The following is a 23,904-nucleotide window of genomic DNA, read 5'->3' on the forward strand; positions in this document are numbered from 1 at the left end:
AAACCCCCAGGCAGAACCTCTGCAGCCTCCCCTCTGTGTCAGTTGGCTGTTTGCTGATTACAACTCCTATTTGGAAAATAGGATCAATGTTTTCAAAATGAGCATGTAAGACTTATAGAGGAAGAGGAATATTAGATAAAATCTAAAAATGTGACCTATCAATGTTTTTCCTAGTTACTTTACTTATCATCTCCTTGGTCAGCTAGTCTTAGAGAGGTCCCCGACCCTGGAGGGCAAACTACTAATCTGAATCAGGCTGGGAAAACAGCAGCTTCTCTTAGGAATTAATGAACCAACTATTAAGAAAATGGATAAATATACAATAAAGATGGTAAAATTACACCATACTCATAGTAATCTATTATTGCTGCTTCTTAAAACAAAACCACAACTTCCCATTGGGAAAGACTGAATGAATCACTGAACTGGACTCCTCGGCATTCAATGAAAGGAACGCAAGGTAGTAATGACATCCGGATCTTTCCTTCTCTCATCTGTCTGTCCATCCATCCATTTGTTCGCCAGCCTCCAGCTACCCAGGCGTGATGTCTGGAGTGATGCTGAGCTGATGCCAACAGTGTATGTTCCAGGTGGGTGGGGAGGGGCTCTTCTCCCTTTTTCATACTTGGTTGTACTGCTTGAATATTTTTATGATACACATGTCTGATACTTGTGATAGAAATCAAGTCATTTTTCTAACAAAGAAAGCTTCCCTCTTACATGAGACCAATTTTTTTTAAAGATGGATATTATGAATCAGGTGAGTAAAGCCTTTTAGGTACATTGCACATGATGGCAATGACTGTTTGAGGTAATAACGTATCTCAATTTGATATACCGCTTAGAAGCCAAGCAAGAAGGTGTCAATTGCATGGACACAGAATTTAAACAAGTTACACCTTATACTACTAGACTAGCTTAAATGATCCCAAAAGGCCTAAGGAGTTGTTGTTCCAGTAACAGCTCTCTCCTTATCCTGTCAACCACTGCTGTCTCCTTGGCAGTCACCTGCCTTATTCCAAGTTATCCTATTCAGAACAGCAGGTTAACAGTTCTAAAAAAAAGAGCTCCACTCATCCTGCTCCAAAACCTACCATGGCTCCCCAGTGCCCAACATTCCAAGCCCTCCATGATTAGGGATTAACCTGTTGTTCTGGTCTCACTCCCAATTAGTCCTCCTCATGAGGAAAGCCCCCATTTCAGGTGGGGGCCTGGGTGTTTTAAAAGTTTAATCCCATGTGGGTATGATATCTGGCTAGGTGACTAGAGATGGACTTTGAAAAGCCGGAACAAAATTAGCAAAGCAATTAATATTTATTCATTAGTTCTTAAAAGATCTTATTGAGATAAATGGTAAATAGCCTTTTTATCATTTTATGAGAGGGGAAAATGAGCCACAGAATTCATTATTTGTCCACCTTCCCCCCACAAAAAAAAAAAATCATAAAATTGAAATACAACAGTTTATTAGTGGATCAGAACTGGAATTCAAAATTATCAGTTCTATCAAATAATTCCTCTGTATTTGCATTTCTTCCTCTGAAAAGTAACAATGTTAGAATGGCAGATTTTAAACATTTTGGTGCCAGGTATGAACAGAAAGCAACTTCTGCACCCTTTTGTTCTGTTTAGGTCATTATTGAGAGTTGCATTATTTTAATATTTAATTAAATATTTAGGCAATGATAGTCCTTTGTACAGATACAAGGTTAGCTGACTTATTTTATGAGAGAGTTGAACAAAGTGGAAGGCCTGTTAAGAAAGCAATATATCTGAGGCTGGGTATGTTGGCTCATGCCTGTAATCCCAGCACTTTGGGAGGCCAAGGCGGGAATACAGCTTGACCCCAGGAATTTGAGATCAGCTTCAACATAGTGAGACCCCTTCTCTACCAAAAATTAAAAAAAAAAAAAAAAAAAAAAGAGAGAAAAAAATTAGCCAGGCATGGTGGCACACACCTGTGGTCCCAGCTACTTAGGAGGCTGAGGTGGAAGGATCACTTGAGCCTAGGAGGCTGAGGCTGCAGTGAGCCATGACTGCACCACGGCACTCCAGGCTGAGTGACAGAGTGAGACCTTGTCTCAAAAACAAACAATAGCAAAAAAGAGAGTAATATATTCGAGCAGAGTTTATAGTTAAGAAAATGCAGATAATCATGAAGATTCCACAGCAAGCCTCTACACAGTTAATTTTTTAAAGTTCCTATTTCATGTCTTACATATATATATACTGAAATCGTCCATGGAAGGTGACCTACATTTTCTTTCCAGTGCTCAGATCAACCTGGAGAAAGATCATTAGCTTCTGATTTTACTGTTGCTGGCTGGACAAGTTTGAAATCATATCCTTAGGGGACATCTAGACTTGGGGAAGTGACGTGGGAAAGTGGCCTCATCACACACCTAGGGAAAGCTCTGAGAGCTCTGGGCTGGGAAAGAGCTTTCTTGTGTACACACCTGCTCCATGTGCCAGGGCCTTGGTGTGCACAGACAATATTGAAGTGATTCATAGTTCAACTGTGTTGAGTCACTCTGAAAACTCAAAGAAAGTGCTGAGATGCATCAGGAAAGGAAAGCATGATGTGGCCCGGCTCAGTGTTCTCAGAGAGGCAGTAAACACAGTACAAGCTGGGAGGAAAGAAATCACAAACTTTCGGACACACTCAAGGACATGAAGGCAATGAAGCAAGTAGGACTCTCCATTCCTTAATTTTCATCCCTTCTCTATCTTAGGGCAAGCAGATTGTGTGAAATGTCTGATAAACCAAGAAATCGGCTTCTTACCAGCATTCTGTGAGCTGATGCAGCGAAGACGTATCCCTCTCTTGAGGAAATAGGCTGTGATTTGAAAGCCATAACCTGTAAAGTGAAAGGGAATATCACACTAAGTTAAAAGTTTGTTTGCCACTAAATCTCAGGTTCGGCCCGGTGCCTGCCATATAAGATGCATTCAGTAATTATTTAGTAAATGAGGCTGCGCACGGTGACTCACGCCTGTAATCTCAACACTTTGGAAGGCCAAGGCAGGCGGATCACTTGAGGTCAGATGTTCGAGACCAGCCTGGCCACCACGGTGAAACCCTGTCTCTATTAAAAATACAAAAACTAGCCGGGTGAGGTGGTGGGCACCTGTAATCCCAGCTACTCAGGAGGCTAAGGCAGAAGAATTGTTTGAGCCTGGGAAGTGGAGGTTGTAGTGAGCTAAGATCACTGCACTGTAGCCTGGGTGACAGAGTGAGACTCTATCTAAAATAATAATAATTAGTAAACAAAAGAATAAAGGAATTAACAGAGGGCTTCTCTTGAGAGGTAAGGGTGAACATTACTATCTTGCCTCTTCCAGGAGGCCTGACTATGACGCCTGGCATAGTCCCTACTCCCTGAAGTATCTCAGCTACTTCAACTGTAAAATGAAATAAATGAAGAGGTCTAATGTGCCTGAAAATTAGAACTTTCAGATGGGATAATTCAATTGGAGCTTGCAAATAGATCTTAGCCACCTTCTGATACTCACTGCTTATTAGCTCATAAAAAGAAGCAGTTCATACCTATTTGAGCATGGATGTATTTTGCCTATAAATAAATTAATTCAAATATGTCAAAATCTTTATATAGAATGAGATGAAAAGAAATGTGACATGAGTAAAAAACTAATTTCTCCAACTCACCAGAGTGGCCTAAGTGAAAGAGACAGAGCATTAAGTGTTGGCAAGAATGTAGGACAACTGGAATTCTCATACGCTGCTGGCAGGAATGCAAATTGGTACAGCCACTTTGAAAAAAATGCTTGAGTATCTAAAGCTGAACTTAGGTATGAAGATACAGTGTTCACAATAGCACTCTTCACAACAGTCTCAACCTGGAACCAATGCAAATATCCATCAACAGTAAATTTTTTAATGGGGATACAGTCACACACTGAAATACTATATTGCCTCTAAAAATGAATGAGCTACAGTTACAGGTAATAACAGAAATACATCTCACAAACATAATGTTACATGAAAGAAGCCTGACCCCCAAGAGTAAATGCCATGTGTGAAAATGGAGACATTATCATTCATCTTACAGGGTGGCAACAGATTTTCAGATGGGTCACAGAAAGTGCCAGCTTAATTCCTTCCTCCCTCCCTTCCTCCTCTCTTCTGGCTTCCCTCCAGGTATAAACTACTTTATTGATGATTTTCCTAAAATCATAGTAAAACTGTTCCTGGTTATCGCAGTCAGCAGTCAAGTTATTTGGTAGAAGAATCAGAAGCAAAAGGTCCACCAGAGCAGGGTGAGGGTACCCCTGTGTCAAACTGGAGTGGCCAAGAGTTGCAGGAAGTAATCTCTAGGACTGTCAGATTCTCCAAAGTCCATGACTATGGTTGTTCTGCAATACCTTAGGTAAAGAATACAATTAAAGAAGTTTCCCCTTTCATATTCAGTATCCTTCTGACACTCCTGTAGAAAGACCCAGGACATCAGTGACCCCAGATTTGATGCTGTCTAAACAAGCGATGGTTCTGACAGAACAATTGCTTTAGTCATGCAGATTGTGCAATAACAGTGACATCTATGAAAGGATAATCTCCGGATTTACTGAGATAAAATATATTTTTTCCTAACACACTTGAAAATAGATTGCATTTCAGTCATGTGGCTTTCTTCTGCTTAAAATGTCAAACAAAATATACACACCACTGACATTACTCTGAGTGCTTTAAAACAAATATGTTATTTCTTAGGTCACTGAGAGAATGGAAGTCATTCCTACATCTGTTTATTTGTCCAACTGCTGAGGGAAGAAGTGGAGTCCTTAACAATTTGCGACTCACAAACACATATAGCAAAATTTAAAAGTGTTTTTCAAGTATTAATTTATAATGCAAGTCTTCCAAAGAACTGAGAAAAAAATATATAATATCTAAGTTATTCCACCTTTGCTGACCTATAGGTCTAAGCGATTAAGATTCAGGAGGCATGTTCAAAATTTCAAAAATATTCTTCCTATACAAAATCTTTAGCAATAAAATGTTATTATCGGTCCCAGTGTGGTGCTTATGCCTGTAATCTCAGTACTTTGAGGGCCCACAGTGGGAGGATTGCTTGAGGCCATGAGCTCGAGACCAGCCTTCGAAACATACTGAGACCCCACCTCCATTCAAAAAATACAAAAAAACATTAGCTGGGCATGGTGGTACATGTCTGTAGTCCCAGCTACTCAGGGGGCTGAGGCAGGAGGATTGCTTGAGTTTAGAACTTCAAGGCTGCAGTGAGCTATGATCACCACTGTACTGCAGCCTGGGCGACAAAGCAAGATCCTATCTTAAAAAAAAAAAAAAAAAATTATCAGGAAGGGGCTACATCTGAAGTTGACCATGAAAGCTACAGTTTTGAGTCCAGGAAGCCTGGTATCTGAAGATACTATTTGAGTGATAACTAAATCCTATTTGGACTGCTGAACAATCAAGTCTCAGTATGACACTTTCCCCTATAGAAAAAGAAAGCAGTAAAAGGCAGATTTCAAGTGATTTGTTACGGAAATTAGTAGGAGAAATTAGTTTATTGAAACCTTGACCCCTACACCTCCCACCCCTAGGACAGAACTAGGTTAAAAGGAATCATTTCTAAATGGCATATTGTTATTAGTGGTTTCAGTGGAAAACCTGCTCAAATGGCACCTACAAGAGAAATGGCAAGTTTAACATGTAAAAAAGATTTGCACCTGCTTAGTCCAAATTCCACTGGTCATATGAAACTTTATTGTTTAATGAGAAACTTAAGGAGAGATTAAACACAAAAGGTACTATGTCAGTTCTTATGGCAAACTAAATTTGATATACAAACAGAGAAAAGTATTGGTGCTTGAAACATACTGAACTGAAATGCTCAGGAAGATGTATTCCATTTATTTATAGATAACAGGCAATGATAAAGACTACATTCTTATCTTTGCTCTTAATGAAATCGCCTTCACAGAGTTCAGGAAGCCACTGAGATTTTGTACTTACCCAAGGCTAAAGCAAAGCTCCACTACTCTCTAAAGCTAAACAGCAATTTGGCAAAGAATCCAAGAGGCCTTTTGCTTTTCTTACTTGGGGCACTAGCTCCCAGCTTGTTATGCCGGCATTTTAAATGCAGAAAACTTGTCAGTAGAGCAAATGGAAATCATAAAGTGATCATCTTCTCCTTTGAAAACTACTGGATGACCGTATTAAGAGTATAAGGCACTTGCAAATCACATTTCAGTATGCCTGTTTTCTTGCTGGCGATTGTGGTCCTCCTAAATCTGAGAAGGCTGTCTTTAGACACAGGAAGAGACCTGGGTTAGAGGGAGAGAAAGCTTTGCAATAGAAACATCTTACCACCAGGCGTCTGTGGATATGTGCATTTCCAGAAACAATTGTTATTTTTATTTTTGAATTGCTTAATGTAACACAATCATCTAGTTTCAGCAAGATCCCATCTTCTCCCCTGGCCCCCAAGCAGCCCCAAAAGTCTCCAGTTCTTGTGCCACCATTTGCTCTCTGTATGTCGTAAAAAGCTGTTGTATTTCTCCCTATCCTTCTACAAACAACCTCCAAAGCGGCAATGAAGCCTCAAATGATTACTTTTTACCACACTAACTTTCTTCTGGCTTACCTAAGTTGTTCATCAAAAACTATTAAGTCTCTTAAAAAAAAAAATGGGGAGGTGATCAGTAATGCTTATGAAAGAAAGAAAGGACAAATGAGTCCTGCTACTATTTTATTTCATATTCTGTCTAAAATAAGCTGCTCCAAAATGGCTGTACTAGAAATTTGCAGTCTTCATAAACAGAAAGGCAAAAATTACGACAAAAAAACTCAAATATGAGTTGAACAAATTCCATCCTGGCTTAGCAAGGCAGTAGATTAGTTTCAAGGAGTACCGTGCTCCAATGAGTAATGGTTTTAAGGGAGGGGTCATTTATTTGGGTTGTTACAGTTCACAGTCCCAAGACACTGAGAGCAAATATTCAATGAGAGATTTTTACTGTAAAACTATCCAGCCTCACTTGTTTTCCAGGGGATTCATAGCCAAGGCGACTTGAGCTTCCCCACAGCTGCCAAGGGGAGTCTGTGGTCTGGTGCGTAACAGTGGGAAGCCCTCTCCCACAGCTATTACGAGACCATTCATGGAGGAGCCTGGGAAAATGCCTCTATGTGGCTTGGTGAGCCATCAGGACCTCTGGGCAGGTGAACTCTACTTCACTGTGGACCCCACCCACCACCTGTGTGGCTCTCTTCCAGCAAAGCCTCCTCCCAAACTACAAAGCAGGTTCAGGAAGACCTACGATGCCCCTCAGTACTTCTCTCCCTGAGATGACTCCTTCATTATTATCACCACTTAGATAATCTGAAACATTTCAAACATTCAGGAAATTAGAAAAAGGTCAGGAACATCCCAAAACCCACCATCTAGATTCAATAATAGTTAATATTTTGCCTTATTTCATATACATATTTTATAAACTCTTTCAAAGTAGACATCATGAAACCTTACCCCTAAACATGTGAGCATAGCTCTTGAGCAACAAGGAAATCTTCCTTCATCACCACGACACTATTATTACAACTGAGTATGACATTATCGATCAAATAACCATCTATATTCAAATTTCTCCATTGTCCCAAAATGTGTATCACTGATCTGATTTTCCTTTGAATCGGATCCAACCAAAGATCATGGATTTTAAGAGATGTATTTGCTTACATCTTCTTTAATCTAAAATAATCTACCTTTACCTTTTAAAAAAAGAACTCTGAACTTTGGAAGAGGATCAGGCTAGTTGTGTTATAGAACAAACCCACTGTACATTTGAATTTTTTTTTTTTTGAGACAGGGTCTTGCTCTGTTGCCCAGGCTGGAGTGCAGTGGTACAATCATGACTCATTGCAGCCTCAACCTCCCAGGCTCAGGTGGTTCTCTCACTTCAACCTCCTGAGTAGCTAGGACCACAGGTGCATGCTACCATACCCATCTCAGTTTTAAAATTATTTTTAGAGACAGGGTCCCTCTATGTTGCCAAGGTTAGTCTTGAACTCCTGGGCTCAAGTGATCCTGCTGCCTGAGCCTCCCAAAATGCTGAGATTACAGGTGTGAGCCACTGAACCCAGCTAATTTTTTTTTTAACCTAAGTTGCCTAAACACAAAATGTCAACCTGTAAGCTCTTTTAAAATGCCAGTCATTTATTAATTTTGACTTCTCCTTTAACTGCTTTAGGAAATTACAGGTTCAAACTAAAGTTATAATGACAATGCAAAGACTGGCATACAGATGACTTGAAAATTTGGTCCTAATGATAATTTCAAAGAAATCAAATTATGAATTTGTAGACACTTGAAATTTTGGTGAAGATAAGCTTACTTAGGTAGGTTGGATAGTGGTCTGATATTTGCTTTAAGAAAGGGCACTTTGTCACAATCAGATTACTATATGCTAACCTGGAAGCAGCTCTGCATTGCACGCCAGTTCAGACATGTGACTGTTTCCAGTCTGAAGTCATGAGTCAGTTCTCAAGTTCGGTTGTGATTTAATAAGAGGACAGGAAGAAAGAGGCTGATACCAACTGAGTACTGACAGTATCTTGGGTATTAGACTAGACTAGGAACATACAACATATTTAAAAGATGAAGAGGCCAGGCGCGGTGGCCCTCACCTGTAATCCCAGCACTTTGGGAGGCCAAAGTGGGCAGATCACGACGTCAGAAGATTGAGACCATCCTGGCTCACATGGTGAAACCCTGTCTCTACTAAAAATACAAAAAAATAGCCGGGCATGGTGGCATGCGCCTGTAGTGTAGTTCCAGCTCATTGGGAGGCTGAGGCAGGAGAATCGCTTGAACCCGGAAGGCAGAGGTTGCAGTGAGCCGAGATCACACCACTGCACTCCAGCCTGGGCAACAGAGCAAGACTCCATCTCAAAAAAAAAAAAAAAAAAAAGAAAAAAGAAAAAAAATGTGTGCTTTCAAGCTATCTCATTAAGGAAAAATGAAGTTGTAACTCTTTACATTCCAAACTGTGTCACTCAGAAAGTTGCACTTTGTCCTTATCAAAAGGCCTAGGGTAGAAAGGGTAGGGAAACCATGAGTTTGATGCTGTCACTTCAAACATGAAGACAGACTAAGTATGAGATGTGGCCTGTGAAAAAGCCTTGATGGGGCCTTTGGAAACATGTTATAGGTCCAAGTGTGACCTCCTCTATTGCTGGTGATGGATGGGGTTGGAGGAAGGGGTTATTCTGTAGGAGGTAAAAACCAAGGGTTCTGTCACAAGTTTAGGAATATACATACAGGATCCTAGTCTAAGACCACAACTGGGAAACAATTTGGGTGGGTAAGTGGAATATTTGATCCTAGGCTAAAAATTTCACTTATTATCCAAGACATTTAGAGATTCCAAAAAGGTTCCCTTGAGATAACATTTCATGTCCCTAAATAAGGACAGTACTAGATTCTGAGTCACAAAAAAGCTATGTCTATTTAATGCCAAAACAAACGGGGCATGAAATGTTTCATGAAAAAAAATAAAACTGTGAAAAAATAATTATTTATAAAATAATTCTTTGGAGCTGAATTTATTTAGAGAAAAACACACATTTTCTACCTGTCACCCTTTTGACTTTGTAGGTAATGCCAGAGGACACATGTGCTACAAATTTCATTTTCTATGGGATCCATCAGAGATTGTTAACATGGAATAAGAAAGCTTTTCAGAGGAGACAAAAATTTACAATACAACAAATTGAGAAATTATCACTTCAGATTTCTTCCCCATATTGCTTTTCTACTTTTTTGTTTATTACAAAAATGCCCTTAACATTAAATATGAAAACTATGTTCGGATAACACACAAACATAGATGAAATGAGCATAGATGAAATGATATTCAAAACTCTGGTTCCCACAATCGTAACTCTGCCAGGCCATGCATAATGATAAGAATAATATAATACTGTGTAGTTATAAAACTCAAAGTTCTCTTTAAAACCCTTCACTCGTCTTTAAATAACTATACATAAAAGAAACAGAGATTTTAATAAGCCTTCTAAATGAGGTAGCTGGTTGTTTGAACTGTTCGCTTTTTAAGCAAGCCCCTCTGCAATAGATTTCAAATTTCCTGTGCCTACAGAGGAACACCAGATGAAGCATACCCTCTGTGGTCTCCCTGTCTTGCAGGGGGTCCATTTCAACTCTGAGATTCTAGATCACGTGCAACGAGAAAAAGAGTTCACGAACCACTGGACTATTCTAACAGGATCATGGACCTAAAAGACAAGAAACAACCTTGGGAAGTCTCCTAGTTCATTTCCTGTTTGTCAGCTAGGACCACATTAAAACCATCTTTTAAAAACAACACCAAAATGCAGAGCGAGAAGATGCTATACCTACCTATGTGCCACTTTATCTGTCCTTTATATGAACTGAGGTTGCAAACTTAATGCCTAAGGGGTAAGACAGGTAACAGGAAAAGGGCTGGGTTCTGACTGGAAAACTGGAGAGAGCTCAGGACTTATTTAAAGGGGACAGCAGTGATTTTCAAAACCAACCATCAGCTGCCATCAGAAACTAGGGCACAGGGATACCAGAAAAGCTGGAAATCCAAGTTTTTATGTGGAATCTCTTCAAATTTTAACTCTGCAAACAATTCAAACTTTTAAAATATATTGTGTGGTCCAAATAATATGTCTCTGAGAGCCAATGTAGCTTTCTATTGTCAGTTTGCAATCTCTAACCTAAATTCCTCACACTTCAGTTGAAATTCTTTTTTGTGTGTTTTCGGCAGAACTAAAGGAAAGCTGGCCACTACCGAATGCTTGAAGATAGGTATTCAGTTTCAATTTAGTTATTTATTCTAAGCTAAATAAACCCAGGTCCTTAACCTTACTAAACAGGGCATGTTTTTCTACATTAAAATCATCTTTCTGACTCTTAAGTCTGACATTAAAGATACTCAGCCGGGCGTGGTAGCTCACACCTGTAATTCTAGCACTTTGAGAGGCCGAGGCGAGTGGATTGCCTGAGCTCAGGAGTTTGAGACCAGCCTGAGCCACACAGCGAAACCCCATCTCTACTAAAATACAAAAAATTAGCCGGGTGTGGCGGCATGCTCCTATAATCCCAGCTACTCAGAAGGCTGAGGCAGAAGAATTGCTAGAACCCGGGAGGCAGAGATTGCAGTCAGCCGAGATTGCGCCACTGCACTCCAGCCTGGGCGACAGAGCAAGACTCTGTCCCTAAAAATAACATAACAACATAACATAACATAACATAACATAACATAACATGACATGACATGATACTCAGTTAAGGGTTTGACTCAATATGGGGGAAAATTAAAAGATTATATAATTTTAGAAATAATTGTATAAATGTATGGGATCTGCATTAAAAATTACAAAGCTTTCATTAATTAATTAGGAAAAGGTCTTGAAAAGATTAATATGACATGTTCTCAACTGGAAGGGCTAACCATCATAAAGATGTGAATTGTTCCCATATTTATTTAACAAATATGTACCGAATACCTATTATGTACCAGACAATTCCAGTCAAATATCACAATGAAACTGTTATTTTGTACATGTGTAAGGGGAGGAGGCAGTTTAGAAGTTGCAAAAAATAATGCTAAATTTAATCTAAAAGACAAGAATAGTTAAAAAAATTCAAAGTAAAAAAATGTTTGTTTCTAATTAAAAGTAACATAGACTCAATGTATTTTTAAAAATCTAGACCAAAAAAAGTGTAAAAAGAAATGAATCTTCAACAATCCGACCACCCAGAGACCTCTGTCACTTCGATTTTTGCTATCTTCTAGGTCTGTTCTCAAAATATATAATCACATATACTTTTACTTCTTTCTACAAAAAAGAAATCATATGATTAATGTTGTTTTATAAACTGATTTTAAAAACCTCAGTGCTATGAACATTTACTTTGTGTATGATACCATTTAGAAATCCATTTTTATTATTTCCCAAATGAATAATAAATTGAATATTCAACAGAAGATTCCCACTGATCCCTGGTTGCCAGTTCTGTCATACACAGACCTCTCTTTCTGACTCCCTTTATTCCATTGGCTTATCATCAGTCAGTTAACACTATGTTAATTACCTGAGTTTTATTTATAAAAAATCTTAATCTAGTAGGGCAATTTCCTCTCCTGACTCCCAACATTATTTTTCTTCTCCATCAGGAGTACTTGAAGTTATTCCTGGCCTTTTATCTTTTTATTAGCCTGTCCAGTTGCATGAAAAGTCCTTTCGGGGTTGGATTAGAAAGACCTTGAACGTATAGATCAATTTGGAGAAAATGAACATCTTTATGATAATGAGACTTCCCATACATTTGACATGGTAAATCTAATTATTTTTAAGAACTTATTTAATATCTTTGAATAAAGTTTTTTTAGTGTTGTCATGTAAATGTTATCTCCTAAAAACTACATTTTTTATTTATTAAAAACTACATTTTTTTTTTTTTTTTTTTTTGAGACAGAGTCTTGCTCTGTCGCCCAGGCTGGAGTGCAGTGGCCGGATCTCAGCTCACTGCAAGCTCCGCCTCCCGGGTTTATGCCATTCTCCTGCCTCAGCCTCCCGAGTAGCTGGGACTACAGGTGCCCGCCACGGCCCAGCTAGTTTTTTTTGTATTTTTTTTAGTAGAGACAGGGTTTCACCATGTTAGCCAGGATGGTCTCGATCTCCTGACCTCGTGATCCGCCCAAAAACTACATTTTTAAACTGCCTGCTGTTGTAACTGACTTCTATATGTTGTCAGCTGAAATGCCTATTAAATCTTTTTTCCCCACCTTTATTGGGGTATAATTGACAAATAAAAGTTGTATACCTGTAAGGTATAGAATATGATGATTTGATAAATGTATCCATTATGAAATGATTACCACAATCAGGCTAATTAACACAACTATCACCTCATATAGTTTTCTCTCTTTTTCTTGCAGTGAGAACATTTAAAGATCTCTCCAACCAAATTTCAAGTATACAATGATAGGCATCACAGGGTACATTAGATTCCCCAGAACTTCTTCACCTTATAACTGATAGTTTGTGTCCTTTGCCCAACATCTCCCCTTCCTTCCCTCATTGACCCTTTCCCCCAGCCAGACTCTGTCCCCACCCCTACCTCTGGCAACCATCATTCTACTCTCTGCTTTTATGAATTAGGCTTTTTTAGATTCTACATACAAGTGAGATCACACAGTATTTGTCTTTCTATGTTTGACTTACTTCACGTAGCATAATGTACTCCAGGTTCATCAGTGTTGACACAAATAGTAGGATTTGCTTCTTTTTTTATGGCTGAATAATGTTCCATTGTATATATACAGCACATTTTTAAAGATGCTAATTTCATTTCCTTTGTATGTATACCCAGAAGTGAGACTGCTGGATCATATGGTAATTCTGTTTTTACTTTTCTGAAGAGTCTCCATACTGTTTTCCTTAATGGCTATACTAATTTACACTCCCATCAAAATTACACAAGGGTTCCCTTTTCTCCACACCTTCACCAATACTTGTTATCTCTTTTTATAATAGCCATTCTAACAGGTGTGCGATGATATCTCACTGTGATCATAATGTGCATTTCCTGATGAAAAATTACGTTAAGTACCTTTCCATATACCTGTTTACAATTGTATGTTTTCTTTGGGAAAATATCTATTTAGGTCCTTCTCCCATTTTCGATTGGGTTTTTAATTTAGTTGTTTTCTTTCTTCCTTTTCCTTTTCCTTTTTTTTTTTTGCTATTGAGTTGTATGAGTTCCTTAATATTTGGATATTAGTCCCTTATCAGCTATATGGGCTTGCAAATATTTATGCCATTCTATAGGTTACCTTTTCATTTTGTTGATTGTTTCCTTTGCTGCACAGAAATTTTTAGTTTGATATAGTTGCTTTTGTTACCTGTCTTTTGGGGTCATATCCAAAAAAATCATTGTCAGGACCAACGTCAAGGAGCCATTTCCCAACGTCTTCTACTAGGAGTTTTATGGTTTCACGTCTCACATTTAAGACTTTAATATATTTTAATTTTTGTGTATGGTATACGATAAAGATACAAGTTCATTCTTTTGCATATGGATATCCAGTTTACCCAGAACCATTTACTGAAGAGACTACTCGTTCCCCATTTTGCATTTTTGGTGCCCCTGTCAAAGAATAGTTGGCCATATACACGAGTTTATTTCTAGGCTCTCTATTTTGTTCTGTTGATCTAGGGTCCATTTTTATGCCAGTGCTATTCTGTTTTGCTTGCTATAGCTTTGTTTTAAATTTGAGTAATTTGTATGTATATCTATTTTAGACTTTTCTGCATATACAATCATACCATGTACTAAAAAAGGGACTTTTCTTCATCTCCAATTTTTTTCACCTGTATATTTTTTTCCTCTTTTATTCTTTGGGCTGGAACTCCTCCATTAGAGTGTTGAATACTGCTGCTGGTAGGCATCTTTTGGTGCTCCTTATTATAAAGCTAACACTGTTAATGTTTCACTCACTACTGAGAACATTTGTCATAGCCTTTTTGTAGACATATTCCTAATTTTCTAAGAATTTTTATTATAAATAGTGGTTGCTTTTTCTGTACCTTGTACAATTGTTATATGCATTGCTCTTCTTTAATTTATTAATGTTGTAAATATTACAAATTGACTTTTAATGCTGAGCCAACTTTGTATGATACCATGATTTTGTTTTCTACATTGCCAAATTTGGCTTGCTAATATTTAGTTTAGGATTTCTGCTTTTATATTTGAGTGAGATTGACCTGTAATTTTCTTCTCTTTTATTATCCTGGTTTTTTCTTTTCTTTTCTGATCCTAGTTTTTAGTGTCAAGTTATACTAACCTCATAAAATGAATAGGAAATGTTAATGTTTATTCAAGTACATAAAACTGGAGTTACCTAGTTCTTAAATTTTGGGGAGAACTATTCTGGTAAAATATCTAGACTTGGTGCTTTCTTTTTTAATCAGTGGTTTAAATTCTTTAATAGAGTCTATTCAGGGTTTATATTTATTCTCAGCTCAGATTAACAATTTATATTTTTCTATGAATTTTTCTATTTCACCTTAGTTTTCAAATTTATTAGCATGAAGTTGTTCTTAATAGTCTTTCATTATTTTAATTTCCACCTAATTTAATTGTCTTTTTTTCATTACTAATATTTCTATTCCTAACCTAATTATGTCTTTTTTTCATTACTAATACTTCTATTCCTAATATTTCTTTTCACGTTTTTTCCCTCTTTATCATAAATTACTGCATACCTATCATTAACAAGCTGTTAAGCCAAAATAAGCAAGAAACCATTAGTCTAGGGTTGTTTCTGTACCAGGAACCCTTACATAAATGAACAAACCAAAACTTAACTTAGAGGCATTCCTTGTGACTGATTAATTTTGAATGGAGCTTCAGCCAATCGCAGATAACCAACTAGCAAATTCGTTACATTAACTAGGGACTTCCTATTGAACCATATCCAAATAAGGCAAATGCCTAGATACAACCAATCAATTAATTTCTTTATTTTGCCTCCACATTCAGCCTATGAAAGCCCACTGCCCATACTGCTGGAACGGAGCTCTCAGAATCTCTTGCGGATTTGAGTGTTGCCTGATTCATGAATTGTTATTTGCTCAAATAAACTGTTATATTTATTTTGTCTAAAGTTTTTCTTTTAACAAAGTCAAGTGGGAGAAGGCAAGGATCATCAGTAGCCATAGGACCAATGAGAGAGAGACACAGTCAAGGGACACTTTAGAGATAAAAATCAGAGACAGGCTTAGTTGTTAATGAAACGTGTTCAGAGAAGAGTGATGACAATGACAATATTTTTTAACTTTGTTGACTACATGAGTGGTAGCTTCCTAAGGAACAGAGAGGATAGGTAGACTTGGTAAGATAATAAACCAAGTTTTGGAGATGAGGATCAGTGAGATTTCTAGGTGAAGCTGTTTGGAAAGCCAATAGAAATAAGGTGTGCAGTGGCTGGGTGTGGTGGCTCATGACTGTAATTCCAGTATTTTTGGAGGCCGAGGCAGATGGATCACCTGAGGTTAGGAGTTCGAGACCAGCCTGACCAATATGGTGAAACCCTGTCTCTACTAAAAATATAAAAATTAGCCAGGTGTGGTGGTGTGCAACTGTAGTCCCAGCTACTCAGGAGGGAGGCTGAGGCAGGAGAATTGCTTGAACCCCGGTGACAGAGGTTGCAGTGAGCCGAGATTGCGCCACTGCGCTCCATCCAGCCTGGGTGACAGAGTGAGACTCTGTCTCAAAAAAAGAAAGAAGGAAAGGAAAGAAAAGGGGAAAGGGGAAAGGAATAATGGAAAAGGGGAAAGGGGGAAGGAATAACGGGAAAGGGGAAAGGAAAAGGAAAAGGGTGAAGTTCAGTGGAAAAGTCACGGCTGCAGATCTACTGAAGCAACTCTGGCTAAAGGGAAGAAAAGCCCATGGCAGAGCATGTCAAGTGAGAGATCAAAGGGCAAGGGCAAGGGCAGGACCACTGCTCAAGAGTCAGCAGAGAAAGAGGAGCCCACATGGAGTAGTTAGACCAGAAGAAGGCCAGCCACCACAGTCAAGTCTTGGAAAAGAGAGTTGAAAGATCAAATGCCAGAGAACATTAGTGACAGCAGAAATAGAACAAAATACTCAGCTGGCAACTGAGAGGTGATTGGCAGCATTTCGGAGGTAGCTGCAGGGTGGAAGAATAAATGAGAGTATGAAAGAAGACACAAAACACACACATCTGTTCTGGGAACTCTGCAAAGATGAGAAGCAGAAAACACAGGAGCTTCAGGGGGAAACATTAAACTAAAGAAAGATCACTGTGTTTCTTCTTTCATGTCACACTCCTGTTTTTGTTTCCCAGTTCCATGCTTGCTTGCTTTCTGCCTTTTCTTTTTAAGTAGTCTGTTTTCTATTCTACATTTTCTATTCAGCATTTGTCTGTAACAAACATTCCTCTTAATTTTGTCACAGTCATTTGGAATTTCTACCCCATTTTACAAGGTACTAGGTCTTTTACCCATTTTTGATGCATTCGCTTAAGTTATGGATGAAAACACTAAATATTCCTAAAACTTATCATCTCTTCTACTTCTTCCAGTTATTAAATAATCCACTATCAAGCTCAAATAAGCATCTATGTACTAGTCTAGGGTCTTTCCGATTCCCAGTCATGAGTCCACTGCCCATATCTAAATCACTCGGGAAATTTGAATCTCCAAGGCTGAGGTCTTTTCCAACCATACAGATTCCTGGATCCCCATGCCCAGAGAACCTGGGGTGAGAGCCAGAGAACTACATTCTTTTTAAAGAGCTCCAGGGAATTCTGATGCTCAGACAGGTCTGGAAGTTACTGCTCTAAATCTTATTTTGTTGATTTACTGGTATGTTATAATGAAATTAGTAGTGAGAGTCTTATTAGAGTAATGGTAGTGCTCTGCAGAGTTCTTAGAAGACAAAAACAAAATGTAAGTTCTGTCAGTGAATATAAGAGATTAACCTAGTTCTTTAAACACAAACAGGCCTTTAGCTGGACTCTATAGCAACAATGAAGAGGCAAGGGGAGAGAGCTAATTTCTAAGGCACTCAAGGCCTAAACTACTGAAGCAATTTATGAGAAGCCAATGCATATTAGCTCAACTATTATCACTCCTCCAGAGAATTTAAATGAACAGATCTCATGCCTTTTTTTGTTTTCTTTTCTTTCTTTATTTTTGTTTTAACTACCTGCTGATTTGCGTTTTCATAGGAAAAAAACCCCACCATATATATGCTTTTTATTTTTATCTCCTATTATACAAGTCCTTAAGAGTTCACATAAGATGTATATTGGGCAGATATGTAAGCCTTATGATGATAGGTATGCAATAACTTACAATCATTTTAATTAAGGTCCTCAATTAGATCTTACATAGACTCAGATTTAAAAAGGAACTATGTATACTAACACCCAGGTTTTATTCTGAAACATTACCTCAATATATTTACCTTAATTGCCTGAATTAGGCAAAGTTTCAGAAGATTACATAAAGGAGTCTTTTATTTTATTTTTAATTAAATCAAATTAATTAATTAATTTATTTATTTATTTTTGAGACACAGTTTCGCTCTTTTTGCCCAGGCTGGAGTACAATGGCGCGATCTCAGCTCACTGCAACCTCCGCCTCCTGGGTTCGAGCGATTCTCCTGCCTCAGTCTCCCAAGTAGCTGGGATTACAGGCATGCACCACCATGCCTGGATAATTTTTGTATTTTTAGTAGAGACAGGGTTTCTCCATGTTGGTCAGGCTGGTCTTGAACTCCTGACCTCAGGTGATCCGCCCGCCTCAGCCTCCCAATGTGCTGGGATTACAGGCATGAGCCACCGTGCCCGGCCACAAGTCTTTTAAATTTTGTTTTGCTTAAACAGTATTTACTAGTAATATAAATACCTAATGAACAAATCTAAAATACTGATTAATTTTAAAAATCATAAAAAGCTCCATTTTCATTGTATATACATTGTTAGCATGAAATTAGAAGGGATACAACCAGAAATCATGTGCTGCCAGATGAGATGCAATAGAAAAAACACCCACCTCCCACAAAGTATTCTCACACAAGGGACCCAAGCCTCATCAGGCCTGTGATTCTAACCACCAATCTACAGAAAATATAAGGGGCTGGAAGAGGCAGGCTAATGCCACCATCCATCCAGATGCGGCCAGCCAAATCCAAATGTGGGAAATTCCAGAGGACATTTGACCCACTTTCTTAAATAAACAGATAGAAAAAAAACTGGGGAGGGGGGGTTCCTATAGGTTAAAGGAGGTGTTCTTCTATGATAAAGAGAATCAACCGAGTGCAATGAATGTGCACACCAACCTTGTTCGGACCCTGAATAGAACAATTCAACTACAAAAGAACTGAAGAGACATTCAGATAAATCTGAAGATGGACTAGATACTTGATGACATTACTTTATTGTCTTTAACGGCGCTTTTAACATTTTAAAAATCACTTCTCTTTTAGAGTTATGTATATTGAATCATTTATATATAAAATTAAATGACATCCAGGATCTACTTTAAAATAGTTGGGGGAGGAGGGAATAGATGAGCATATAAATGAAATAACATTCTCTATATGCTGTTTAAAACTGGGATGCTGACGACAGATAAGTGGGGGTTCATTACATGATTCTATTTTTGTATTTGAAATTTCTGATGTTTTAAAAACTGAAAGTATTCTTTTAAAGAAGATTTCTTTGTAAAAAAGAAATACCATCATGAAAATATTCAAGGCCTTTAAAGATGATACATTTTTTCTTCTAAATATTTATATTAATATAGACCTTCCTCCAAAGTCTCAGAACATAAATCATATTAAAGCTTGCTTTTATACAGAATTTCCTAAACATGAAAATAACATTTTACAAGGAAGGCAAAAGCATCTTTTATTATGTTGTGAACTATAACTATAATGTTTAGAATAATTTTTCTAAGTAGATAACAATTTAAAGGAAATCTAAACAAAAATGATCTAATAGGTGATTGTAAAGCTCTTACCTTCCTTAAGCTTAAATTATCATACCATTGTAAAATAAGAACAATAACTTCACCTTGAGATTTTTCAACTAGTGGCCCAAGATGAAAATACAGATTTATAGATACATAGTTATAGACACATATATGCATATTTTGCAGAGTCAACCCACATTACCAACCTGTTAAGCATGGAATAGAAAGCACATCACTCTATAAAAATATCGCCTGGTAGTAAAAAGGGCTCATCTCTAAAAGCTGAATTGGGGAAATCTGAAAGAGTAAGATAAAGGAAACCTTACTGCTAAAAACAAAGAATGCAGGTTTAAAAAAACGGTTTAAATATGTAACCCAAGCAAAATGGAAATATCAAGGAAATACCAGGAACAGAGGGAATTTAAAATAAGAGTAGGAAGCCAATAGACTGACATTCTAATGGCCTATGGAGAAGTGTCAGATCAGGTGTCTGGGAAGGTCTAAAGCTGCATCCTGCCTGTATCCTGCCACCTCTCCAAGATCCTGGTCCCCACTCACTGACAGGAGTACACACAGCCCTGTCATTCCATGAAAACTTCACTTTCCTTTTATTTATATATTTTTCCTTTTGTGGCACACTAAGAATTCACCATTCCCTGGGGCCTCACAAAAGCCCATAGCATTTTATTATGCCACATTTCCCAGCTTCCTGGAGATCCACCCCACAGAATCACTTTCCATCAATGTTCTTCCACTGGTACAAATGCAAATATTTTCAAGGCATTACTCAGCTCAGTCACCCCACTTCAGGTGAAGATGTTTCCAGTTACAGGCAGCTTTGATGGTGGGCAGTGGCGTGATCATAGCTCACTGCAGCCTCAAACTTCTGGGCTCAAGCAATCCTCCTGCCTCAGTCTCCCAAGCAACTAGGACTCCAGTTTGCACACCACCACACTCAGCTAATTAAAACAAAAATTATTTTGTAGAGATGGGGTATCACTATGTTGCCCAGGCTGGTCTTGAACTCCTGCTCTCAAATGATCTTCCTGCCTTGGCCTCACAAAGTGTTAGGATTACAGGTGTGAGCCATCGCACCTGGCCTCTCCCTTTGTTTTACTAGAAAGTCCACATGGTGTGAGACTTTTCCACCTGGCATTTGCAAATACTTGATACTTTACAGTGCTTTGGGGTCTCTGAAAGAGGATCCTGGAGAAAGCTCTGAGTTATAAAACAATATCCACACAATCAAGGGTAAGAATACACTACATCTTGTTCAAACTCAGGCACGTTCTGTCTCTCTCTTTTCTTCCTGGACTTGTGCGTTTCACTGGTTTGCTAGGTTTGTCTTCATCTTTTCTCAGTGGCAGACGTCTCCCACCAACTCTCATCTCTAAGGTTCTGCATGAAGTCAAATATCACTACTTTTCAGGGTTTTCTCAATACCAGCCCTGCCCACACCCCCTGCCATCAGCTCCCTGTCCCTCCATCTTGCCCCATGGTCTCCCCAGGCTGCTGCTGCTTTCTACCACCAGCAGCTTTCTACCACTTCAGCTTTCTACCACCAGCAGCTTTCCACCACTTCTGGACACACTGCTACTCTGCTTGTTTGCATCATTCAAACCCCTTCTCCATGCATTAGAGCAAGTCTCACTGTTTCTCAGCAGTCTCCTCAAAACAGCTTTTCTGGAAAAATACTTTTTTGGGGCTCAGAAAAAAAAGTTTCCTTAGAAATGGCATTAAGGCCAACGTTGTTAAACAAATCTGGGCTGCACACATTTGTCTGGAATTATATGTCAATCATTTCTATCAAATATCACATTCATGGTGAGCTATTACTGAGTTGGCAGTTTGGCAGCAAATTGGAGTATACATTTCTGTATATGTGAGGCATTCCACTAAGAAGGGATTTTACTCTTTCTTAATCTTGAAAATGATTTCAGTAGAGGAGTTCTAGGAGCCAGTATGCACAGGAAATGGTCATGCTTTTTTCATTCTGTCAAAAACCAGGTGCCTCTCAAATAGTAATAATCAAACCAGAACCATCCAACTCATGCCACTTGCACACCTACCACATATAAGGACTATGTGAGGTCCTAGGGGTGCCAACAAAAATGCTCTGCTCCTGAGGGACTCAACTGAGGGCAGAGGGAGAGACAGAGGAGTTAAAGGTAGGATGGTTACATTGTAAATGCTACTACAACAAAGGTATGCATAGGCAACTGCAATGTAAAAAACAAACAAACAAACAGAAAAGGACAAGTCTAACTAAACAAAGAGGAGTAACAAATCAAATTGGGAGGAGGGAGATCCCCAAGGATGGGAAACATTCAAGCAGAGGATTAAAGCATGAGGAGCATTCTGCTGGGACTGAGAAGCAGAGGGCACTGCATTCATATCTGTGCAAAAACACAGACAAGTTATGTTGGCTCCTGGGAACCCTGGTAGGGTAGGCTGAGGCCTAGAGTTCAGAATAATAGAGAGAGATGGGGGACAAGCCTGGAAGGGTGAGCAAAGGAGGTTAGATTTTAACCTGGCCTCAACTTTAAAACCTGAGGGAAAGGATTCTGAATGAGAATTAAAGACCCATGAGTGCCTTCAGTCATACCCTGAGAATACTGGTAACTCACTGTGGTTTTTCTGCCTATGAAGACCTGGACTATAATGAGGATCATTTTTGTCTTCATTGATTTGGTTAAAATGGAACAATTAAAGTCAAGAAATTTGTGAAAGATTTAATTTAATCTAAATCTCTAGAGAAGACCACTGGCAAAATCAATAGTACTTTATTAATTCATTAAAATTCAGATATTTATAATAATTTAAAATCATGTTTGCACTGGCTAGGTTAAAACAGATTATTGATCCTAACCAGTAAATGCCAGTTTTGACTCTGCTGGGAAGAAAGGAAAAAAAAATAGTTCCATTAAAAGAATGGGAAGACAATTTTAAATTTACTACAAAGCTACAGTAATCAAGACAGTGCAGTATTGGCATATGGAAAAACATGTAGAAACAGACTTGAGGCTGGGCATGGTGGCTCATGTCTGTAATTCCAACACTTTGGGAGGTCGAGGCGGGCAGATCACATGAGGTCAGGAGTTCGACACCATGGCCAACATGGTGAAACCCCATCTCCACTAAAAATACAAAAATTAGCCGGGCATGGTGGCGGATGCCTGGAATCCCAGCTACTCAGGAGGTTGAGGTGAGAGAATCGCTTGAACTTGGGAGGCTGAGGTTGCAGTGAGCCGAGATCACACCATTGCACTTCAGTCTGGGCGACAGAGCGAGACTCTGTCTCAAAAAAGAAAAAAAAGAAAAGAAAAGAAAAGAAAAGAAAAGAAAAAAGAGAAACAGAATTGAGAGTCCAGAAATAAACACTTACATTTACTGTCAACTGATTTTCAGCAAAGGTGCCAAGAAAATTAAATGAGGATAGAATAGTCTTTTCAACAAAAGGTACTTGGACAACTGGATATCCACATGGAAAAGAATAAAGTTGGACCCATAACTCATGTCATATATGAAATTAACTCAAAGTGGATCAAAGACCTGAATGTAAGAGCTAAAACTATAAAATTCCTTAAAAAATAGATGTACATTTTTATTACCTCAGATAGGGTAATGGTTTCTTAGATATGATATCAAAAGCACAACAACAACAAAATAGATGAATTGGACATCATTAAAATTTAAAACTTTTATGTTTCAAAGGCCATCATCAAGAAAATGAAAAAGAAAATCCACAGAAGAGAAGGAAAATGTTATAAATCATATAACTGATAAGGGACTTATATCTAGAATGTTTAAAAGTACTCCCATAACTCAATAAAAAGACTAATAACCTAATCAAAAAATGGGTTCAAATCCTGAACAAACATTTATCCACAGAAGATATACAAATGACTAATAAGTACTTGAATAGATGATAACATCATTAGCCATCAGGGAAATGGAAATCAAAACCACAATGAGATTAATACTTCATACACACAGGAGAGCTATAGTCAAAAAGACAAACAGGTGTAGCTAAGGATGTGGAGAAAACGGAATCCTCATACACTGCTAGCAAGAACAGAAAATGCTGCAGCTACTTGGAAAACAGTCTGGAAGTTCGTCGATATGTTAAACATACACGTACAAAATGACCCAGAAATGCCATTCGTAGGTATATATCCATGAGAAATAAAAACATATGTCCACTCAAAAACCTGTACACGAATACCCACAGTAGCATTATTCATCATAGCCAAATGTAACAACCCAAATGTCCATCAATTGATGAATGGTCAAAATGTGGTATATCCATACCATGGAACATTATTTGTAATAAAATGAAATAAAGTACTACCGGTATGTGCTAT

General features: G+C 38.3%; 1 protein-coding gene across 6 annotated transcripts in view; it reads right to left on the minus strand.

Annotated features, from left to right (window-relative positions):
* Nucleotides 1–23,904, minus strand: part of SLX4IP (SLX4 interacting protein) — a 204,223-nt gene that overhangs the window by 32,152 nt on the left and 148,167 nt on the right. For all 6 annotated transcript variants that reach the window (XR_012419160.1, XM_074004774.1, XM_074004772.1 and 3 more), the window contains exon 5: nt 2,784–2,858. Coding sequence is in view for 5 of the 6 variants with exons in the window: in XM_074004774.1 (XP_073860875.1) it covers nt 2,784–2,858 (75 nt within the window). In the remaining variant the exon portion in view is untranslated. The remainder of the gene's footprint in view (nt 1–2,783; nt 2,859–23,904) is intronic.

Source organism: Macaca fascicularis, chromosome 10 (genome assembly GCF_037993035.2).
Source record: "Macaca fascicularis isolate 582-1 chromosome 10, T2T-MFA8v1.1".
NCBI lineage: Eukaryota > Metazoa > Chordata > Mammalia > Primates > Cercopithecidae > Macaca > Macaca fascicularis.